The 9316-nt window shown below is 46.8% G+C and overlaps 1 protein-coding gene across 3 annotated transcripts in view; it reads right to left on the bottom strand.

The window, feature by feature from the left end:
* Positions 1–688: 688 nt before the first annotated feature.
* TRANK1 (tetratricopeptide repeat and ankyrin repeat containing 1) overlaps positions 689–9316 on the bottom strand; it is a 123576-nt gene continuing 114948 nt past the window's right edge. Inside the window, exons 23-25 of one of the 3 annotated variants that reach the window (XR_009214456.1) lie at positions 9197–9295; positions 2527–8200; positions 689–1563 (exon numbers count right to left, since the gene is read on the bottom strand). Coding sequence is in view for 1 of the 3 variants with exons in the window: in XM_032162107.2 (XP_032017998.1) it covers positions 8100–8200; positions 9197–9295 (200 nt within the window). In the remaining 2 variants the exon portion in view is untranslated. Of the gene's footprint in view, positions 8201–9196; positions 9296–9316 lie in introns of all 3 variants that reach the window. The other 2 variants (XR_004249379.2, XM_032162107.2) reach the window with 2 other exon arrangements.

Here is a 9316-nt window from a genome sequence, read left to right as displayed (position 1 = left end):
TCTCATTACAGTGTGTGAGGGCCTTTCTTGTCCACTTTTTCTCCATCATGATTTGGTAATAGCGAATGGGAGAGAAAGCGGGCAGAAACTGATACACTTTACCCGAAGTATAACAAAAGAATGTTCGTCTGCTCAGCTATGTCCTGACCCTCAAGCGTGGCCACAAAGTAAATTGGGTTGCAGCTTTCTGCAGGGTAGGTGCAGATCTCTGCGATGCCTCCAGAAACTCCAGAGTTATTCTGGTTTTCTTCCCCCATCCCACTCCCTAACCTTAAAATGATGACTCCAAAAATCACAGACTGGCCTACATATTTCTCTTAAACAGCTGTCCTACAGAATCACAAAAACTTGGGTTAAAAATAGTCTCAGTCTCTAAAAGAAGGCTGGGTCCCTGGAACAAAGCCCTCTTAGAAATGCTCCCACCACCACAGAGGGAACACAAAAGCTGACCCATGTGGCCCCAGGGCTCTTCATCAATCCTGACCCTCCCTGCCACCGTGGAAACAGAGAACCTGCCTGAAATCTTTTCACGTCCTTGGTCCATCTATGAAACAGAAGTCGGAATAGAGGGAGAATAATGCAATTACAACCAAGCTATGCATTTGTGCCATTATTTCCATTTTATAAATTCCCAAAGGAGCTCAGAGAATTTAAAATTTAAGTAAGGTGCCTGAATTCACACAGTCAGTATGAGAAGCCACATTTTAATCTTAGGTCTTGCTCCAAAGATACTGTGATGACAGTACCCTGTTCCCCATTGCAGCCCATCCCCCTAAAATGTCCTATCAGATATTCAGGTCACATCATCCATAAGAAGATAAATTCTGAGTCTTAAACGAGGACATAAAGTTCTGAACAGGGTTAGAATTCTGCAGCACCAGGAGGAAGGTTTCTAAACAACCCACCTCAAGAATGCCTGGTACCTCGCTGATGGCTTCTCCCTCCTCCTTACTGAGCAGAGAAATGCATTTTCCTGGGTGGTGGGTAAGGATCAGCTGTCTGTTGTTGGCGGGCCTGATTTCTCTGCTACGAAAAGGAATTAAAGTCTATCGGGTTAGACAGAGTTTTCCAGTGAACTCTTCTTAAACTTTGCACCATTATGGTGGTTGTTGGGGGAGGGGAAGGTGGTTCCTCAAGCGCCCACCTGGGCTTTTGTTCTACAATCAAAATCTCTGAAGCAGATTTAGAGTGACAAGATCAGGGGAAGCCAGTATCCATTGTCTAGGAGAGATATCTGTGGCAGAAAGGAGAGCAATTTCCTGCTGAATTGATTTACCCATCCTTTGAATCATGAACTTACAGATGACCTGGGACACAGGTTTCTACATGGTATTGTAGACCTGGGACACAACTACATGGTATTGATCCAGGAACATGTTTAAGGCATCCCAGATGCCAGATTAGGCTGCTGGAGAAGGCCAGGGAGAATTTATTATTTTATTTATTTTATGTGTGTGTGAGAGAGAAGGAGTCAGAATGGGAGAAAGACGTTGGGCATTGAGCAGATTATGATGGTTATGGCTGGAGTATCTCTGAAAGCTGGCTTCTTGTCCTGCAAGGACCCTGAAGGAGAAAAATGCACAAGGAGAAATGACCAAGAAGAGTAGCACAATGCTGTTTCTTAGCTACACATCATGCCCCAGACCTGCAATAAAAGTACACATTCAAGGCCCCCGCCAATCATATTTCAGTACCCAGGAGCCCTGTGCCCAAATAGCCTTCAGCCACTGATGTACTGGGCCCAAGCAGAGGCCAAGCGTGGCTGGTTGGGGAAGAGGGGGTGCAGCCATGTAATGAGTTTAGATTTATGGCTGGAATGTTCACACACATGCCAGGGAGGTTGTTTATGGTATAGGATAAAGCAAAGGGTGGGAAGAGAAGGAGCAGGAAGAAGACACCATATCTTACCCCAGACCCCACAAATGTTAGGGATGAGCCTGTCCATCTGTGACAGCCAAAAGTGTTGGCTGCCAGTGGCCCAGGGGAACAAGAACCCAGGTGTTCAGTGGAAAGAACCATGTAACATTAATAAGAGGGACCCACCCCTCCTGCAGGTTGTCCCAGCAACCAAGTCTCAGCTGCTGGTGAAGGCCTGCACAACTACGTAGTTGCCAAAGTGCACATGGGAGGTAAATGACAAACACTTGGTTCTAGGGGTGGGTTCCAGGATCCCTTCAGGGCACTAGGTTTCTAGGTACTATGGTACTAGGATCCCACTAAGGCCCATGAATGAGGTGGATTAAGCCCTTTCTTCCAAGGCCAACTGTATAATACATAGGATCCAGTAGTTCTGCTCTGCCACCCACCTGCTCACTGACCTCAGGAACACCCCTCACTTCACAATATATAAATGAGTAGTTCTCATTCTGTATTTTGGAGAATTGTTGTAAGATTGAAAGGTCACAGATGTGACATGACTAAGAGTACCAGACATGCTGGAAGTCCTTGTTTTGGTTATCTTTTGCTGCATAACAAACCACCCCAAAATTTAGTAGCTTAAAACAATAATGATTTATTAATTCTCACAATTCTGGAGGTCAGAAATTTGGGCAGATCTCAGCCGGTGGTTCTTCTGCTCCATTTGGCCTTAGCTGGGGTCACTGACTCAGCTGCATCCTGCTGTCACCTAAGCCGAAATGTTCAGGAGGGCTTCACTCACATGAATGGTGCCTGGGGCTCCATGTGGCTCTGCACATGGCTAGCTCTGGCTTCTGCACAGCATGTTGGTCTCGCAGTATTCGAATTCTCACGTGGCAGCTGGATTACCCCAAAAGCTTCCAAGCCTCTCAAAGGCCAGACTTGGAAATGGCACAGTATCATCTCTGCTGCATTCTGTTGGCTAAAGCGAGTCCAGTCATAGAGGAGACAGACTCCACCTCTGGATGAGCAAAGTGACACAGAGATGGGAAGGAATTGATAGTGGCCATCCGTGAAGTCTACCTAGCCCTCAACTTTTTTTTCTTTTTGAGACAGGGTCTTGCTCTGTCAGCCAGGCTGGAGTGCAGTGGTGCAGTTACAGCTCACTGCAGCCTCAACCTCCTGGGCTCAGGCAATCCCTCAACCTCAGCCTCCCAAGTAGCTGGAACCATAGGCGCATGCCAGCACACATAGCTAGTTTTTGTTTGTTTTTTTGTGGGTTTTGGGGGGGTTTCTTTTTGTTTTTTTTTTTTTTTGTAAACAGGGTCTCACTACGTTGCCCAGGCTAGTTCAACTCTTTATTCAGTTATTAATTTGTGTTTGTTTGCTCTCTGTGTATTTTCCTACCCTTTTTTTTTTTTTTTTTTTTCTTTCAAGAAAGTAGCTAGGACTTTAGGCTCTCTCTGTTCAGGGGTGAGGCAGTGGCCAAGGGATGTCATGACCAATAGGGACCTGTCCTTATCCTCATGGCAATACAATGGGGAGGTGTGAAAACTTCAGGGGGTGGCTCAATTGTTCATCTGCAGAGGCCAGATCAGATACCTCACAGCTTCTAGTCTTGTCAAGCTCGGCTTGGAGGGAGAAGAATCACCCACCTTCTCAGATACCCTATCAGCTGGGACAGGAACGGGTTAGCAGCAGCCATGATGAACTGAAGGAGAGAGGGCCTCCCTCATTTTCCCCATACCAGATTGGCCTCCTAATACTTCAGAGATCCCGAAGAAGCAGAGGGTCCTCCAATAATTATTAGGCCACATTTCCCACCAAAGCAGGAATAGGTTCCAGAGTAAGATTTGAATTAAATAAAATGACATTTCTTACATGACTGAGATTCACATGTATTATGTTACTGTTAGACCATTAAACCCCAACATTATCAAAGCCATATTGAAATCAGAAGGAAACAGAGGAATATCCAATGCCATCAACATTTACAAATAAAATGGAATGCCTCATACGTGTATATAAGGTAAAACCTGGAAGTTGCTTTGTTGAGATTTAAGATTGGATATTTATAGCCTTGGTCATTTTCTTAGGCCACAGGAGTGATCCTCCTGTCCAGGCCTGGAGGGCTCTTTCTGAGAGCTCCTGTTTACATACAGGAGCCCCATCCACTGCACCACTACTCCCAAGCCTAGGGATGCAGATGCTGTAATTCACCTTTTCCTGAGGAGCCTGCCTTTGTTTCCCTGGAGTGGTCACTTGTTCAAAATGAGCCGCAGATTTGCCGCACACCCTGGCCAGCACCAACTGCCAATGAGCTCTGTGTAACTTATAGCTTATGTTGCACCTGCTCTCAGGTCGTTTGGAAAGAGGAAATATTAGTGTTCATAATAGGTTCTGGTTGTTACCGAGGTCTCCTACTGGTGGCCAGAGTGTATCAGCTATTAATCTCTCTAGTGCCGTCAGAGACTTTTCTGAGCTCCTCCCAAGGGGCTGAGTCTAGTGCTGCCAGATGGGCTCACAGTTCATGGAGATGTGAGAGGGATGAGGCTGGCAGATGAACAGGGCTTGTATTCTGTCACTCTGCCAGTGAGCAGAGTGTGATAGGCTCTGAGAAAGAATTGCTGGCATTTGCTGTTGACCTTGGCACCTGAGTCCTTAGTGGAAAGGGTGCTAGCTGGAATTGGAAATCCCATGTATCAGCCCTACCCCAAACCAACTCTGTGACCCAGGGCAAGTTGTATCATCTGGGCCTCAGTTTCCCCACAAGTGATTTGCTAAAGTACTGAGGCGATAGCACACAGTTTAGGGTGCTGCTAGCTCCCGTGTCAGTTTGTTCTTCCTGAAAGACTGGATTTTTGTTGCAGAGAGAATGTGAGGAGAACAAGAGCTCTTGGCTAAGAATGGTCAGGCCAAAGTGTGTGTGTGTGTGTGTGTGTGTGTGTGTGTGTGTGTGTGTGTTGGTAGAAGGAGGAAACAGCCACCAGAGGCTTATAGGGCCCTCCCCCTTCCCCAGCAGGCCTTAAAGAACCCAAACAGCATTATGAATGCTTAACACTGATTGCAAGGAAATGAAGTCAATGTCTAAGGCACTTAGACAAACAGTTTCTTTATCAGATGGGTTTTTAGAAAATGAACTATCCCTGAAGATTCACTCCCTTGACTGGGGAGAGTCAGGAGGTATATAGGTGCTCATCCAGTGGCTGGATACACAGGGGCGCCTGTAAGGCAAGCTAGTGGGATGATCATGACAAAGCCCCAACTTGGGGGAACCCCCTGTGCAGAAAATGGCCTAGCAGGCCTAACTGCTGCCCTTTGAAAGGTCTGCTTACTGATTCTTAGAACTTGGATTTCAAGATGGCTCCCTACACCCTCAGAACTGATCAACATGGCTCACAGTGCCTAAGTGGTTTGTATAAATAATGTGGTTTATGCTGAACACTACTTTCCTTCTGAGACTCTGGAACTTTGGTATATGCTGGGCAAAAGATACTCATATGACCAGCCGCTAGTAGAAACCCTGAGCTCTGAGTCTCTGATGAGCTCCCCAGATTGGCATATTTCACACATCAAGTTGTCACAACTCGTTGCTGGGAAATGAAGCCTACTGTGTGTGACTCTGGAAAGGAGCCCTGGAAGCTTACACCTGGCATCCCCTACACTCAACCCCATGGGCCTTTCCCATTGCCAGTTGTGCTTGGTATGACTTTGCTATAATCAATCAGAGCCATGACTCCAACTACATGCTGAGTCCTGTGAGCCCTCTTAATGAATTACCAAGCCTGAGAGTAGTGGTCTTGGGGGACCCCAGATACACATCCCCCATCCTGGACTGCCATGGCAAGTCCAAGACACCAAAGCCACTGCTACTGAACTGGGCCCAGGATTCTGGTCATTAAGGGAAGCTACTGACTCTTCCGCTGAATTCCATTCTTCTCTCCCAACCTCCACACCCCCACTCTAAGGAGCTTTATAAGTTGAGGAGTCAGATTTTTGGGGTTGGATTTCTCAGGTAGTTCTAATGGACAGTGCTAATAAAGATATGACAGCAGGATCACCTGTCCCATTTCCGAACCTCTTTAATTTTAAAGGCTAAGATCAGATGCTTTGCTTGCTAAGACTCAGCTGTTCAGCTCACCTGACGCAAGCAAACACAGGCATCCCAGCACCAAGACTGGAGGGTATGCAAAACCATGGCAACAGCTTACAGAACCACTCTGCATCAGGCAGGAAGGGACCTTAGACCACTTTCCCAAAAGGGGAAACTGAGGCCCAGCTGGGTTATGTAAATGCATATGCCACCCATGCAATACACATGTCTATCACCACTCTTTTCTCACATTTCCGTCTCTCTCCTACACCAAATCATGAGGTTCCTACGTAGTGCGGCATGAAGGTGCTCAGGGTTGAATAGACCTGACTCACCCGGCATTACACAGCTCGTTAGGAACAGGAGAGGAATTTGATTCCAGGTCTCCTGCCTTCCAGGGCAATGTTCCTTGTTGGGAAAGCCCCAGTACGTGGTACAGACAAAACTTCTTACTGTCCAAACCGTGCATGCTTGGGAGCATCCAGATTGGAAAAAACGTGCACGAGGTGGGCCCTCGAGAACACCAACCAGCTGGGAGTCCTGGACTGGGCTTTTTCTCTATCCCTTGATTTCGGAATCTCTGACGGCACAGAAAGCTTCTGTCCTGGCCAGCATCAATCAGCTGACCAGGGGGAACCAGCTCCAAGATTTACCCCCTTACTCTGAGTAGAGACTGGAAATAAAACAGCAGCATGTAAGAGAAATGCTTTAACTTTATAAAAAATGTGGTAATACAGCAAGATATTGTTGGGGTTTTCTTTTTTTCTGTCAAGTAAGAAAAAAAAACCACCTGGAATAAAAATTAGAAACATAATCTAAGAAAAATTGGAAACAAGCATTTCAAGGAAACAATTTAGAAAGACAAGGAAGAGAAAACAATGAGCAGCATGAGCAGCAAAAGCAGCAGCAACATGGAGGGAAAGCTGGCTCTGCTGTGAGGACAGAACAATCAAAGACCAACGTGCACCTGGCCTTCCACACCAGGCTGAGCTGAGGGGTGGGGTAAGCGTGGGCATTAACCATCAGAGAGGCATGAAGGCTTCCCAGGTGGGATCAGCTGATGGCTGCTGGCTCACTGTGGGGAGAGGGTAGGCAATGGCCTCCTGCAAACAGGCCCAGATCCGCCCTCTTATAAGGCCTTCCAGCCAAGTGGCAGTGACGGATTTGGCTTAGCTGGCTTCCTCCTCTGTCCACTTGCTCCAACCTGCAGCTCTGCAGATCACTGTCCCACAGTGATAAGCTCAGCAAGCAGAGACTCATCAGAACGTCAGCCTAAGCTAGGGTAGCAAACTTGCCAGGGAGAACCAAGAAAACTAGATGTACAGGGCTGTGTACTAAACACTTTTTGGAATATCTGCACCATAGCCAAGGCAGAGTTAGGACCACTTTGGAGAGGCAGCTGGGAATGCTCCCAGCAACATTCCCCAGCCTTTCCCTCTAGGGAAGGGACATCCAAAGAACACTGGGTGAATTCTTGACTACATTCTGAGGTAGTCTAACTGTGACTTGGCACAGGTAGCTAAGAATAATCACAAAACACAGAGGGAGGGAAGGCAGAAAAGTCGCCACAGAGAGAAAAGGCTAACATTTCTAACAGAAGAAACTACACTACAAGTGGGCCCAGAGATGAACAGAATGCGTCCTGGGCTCGGGGTGGCTAGTGGCAGGGCCCACCCCTGGGCGCATACAGCTCTCATAGCACACTTGATGCTGCAGCAGTGTGGCAGGAGATGAGGGAATCCATAGAGAGATTTCCTGGCCCAGAGCAGCAGCAACTGAGGTGAGGAGAGTCTGTCTTAACACCTAGTCCTCTGCTACCAACTCATGTCCTGCTGGGGATGAGCCAGACACCCCAGGGACCATGCAGTGAGGAGTCCCAACATTCCCTTCGACTACAATTTCTCTACCTGAACTTGTTTGTGGGGGGAACTAATTCTGCTAGACTCTACTTGGAAACACTTTAGAGGTGAGGGAGCAATCAGATCCTAAGCCACTGAAAGAGAAGTAATGAGAACAAAAAGCAATGGTGTTAGACTCCCCTACTTTTAAAATGCTAATTCACATTCTTTTTGTCTTCTGCCCCAGCACTCAGAATTCTAAGTCAGAATGGAATGTTCCGAAGGATGAGGAGGCTGCAGCTGTGTGGACATTAGTATTTTCTCTGCTTTCCACATTTCCGAGGACGCCTTCTAGGACGAAGCTCACCAAAGTCTTCAACTTCATTTTCATAATCATCTTCCTGAACAATACCTAAAGAAAGAAAGAAGGAAGGAAGGGAGGGAGGGAGGGAGGGAGGGAGGGAAGGAAGGAAGGAAGGAAGGAAGGAAGGAAGGAAGGAAGGAAGGAAGGAAGGAAGGAAGGGCAGAATGGTGATTTTTTTCCCAATCCACTGTAAAATATAGCATCCTAGTAAAACCTAATGTCTCTGTAATTGTTGGTTTAAATTAATGAAATAAAACTTTCTGCCAGGGTGCCAGAGAAAGAGAGATTTCCTTTGAGTACTGATGACTCCCAAGAAGACGCAGAGTAAACACCCTTCTCCAGAATTAAGTTCCTTTATAGGCTGGTTCCTCTAGCCCTATTTTAGAGGCCTTTTAAATAACAAAGAAATCAAGCAAAAAATAAACTCAACCATACACTTGAATTGGTATACCAATTCTCTTCCCTTTGAAATACACATCACAAAATCCAAGACCCCAGAAGGGACTAAATGCTAAAGATTTTCTATTGGCACAGACATTTGTGCCAAGTCCCTTCAAGTTTTCCCCACCTCTGGGGTCTGGATTTTCCAGGGGCATCTGGGGTTGATGAAATACTCGGAGCAAGAAGGAATATGGTCCTGTGGCTGGAATGGGCAAAAGGAAAAACATTCTGGATCCCATATAACTTGGCAAGATCATTCTGACTGCCAGGAGAGAAAGCACAGCTTCGCAATGCTTTGTCCATCCTTGGGAGTCACTGTATTGAGTATGTGCAGTGACTGAGCATTATCAGTAACAGCTCATGAACAGCAAGAGGTTTATGGCAACTAACACGTGCCCAGAATAATGGCCCTCATAATCAGATAAGAAAACTCAGATATTATGTTGCTAGTAATTTGAGTCACTGGAGGTGATGCTCCTAGACAGCGAGAGTCCACTACTGACATCACTGGGCCGCCCCACTTCAGATTCCCCCCGGGAGCCAGGAGTAATAAGAACCACAGGACCCAAAGTATTACCTGTCCCCAGAATCAAGACTCCCTACCTTCCTTCTTTAAGCGGGTCTCTGTTTTCATCAACCAGTCTCGTGCATCCCTGACTGACAGGATCAGAATGTTGACCAGCCGAGTCATCGCCTCCTCCGCTTCAGAAACCAAAGAACAGG

The sequence above is a fragment of the Hylobates moloch genome, unplaced genomic scaffold, assembly GCF_009828535.3.
Source record: "Hylobates moloch isolate HMO894 unplaced genomic scaffold, HMol_V3 SCAFFOLD_8, whole genome shotgun sequence".
NCBI lineage: Eukaryota > Metazoa > Chordata > Mammalia > Primates > Hylobatidae > Hylobates > Hylobates moloch.
Note: the sequence above shows the minus strand (reverse complement) of the source record. Positions and strands in the feature narration are given on the sequence as shown.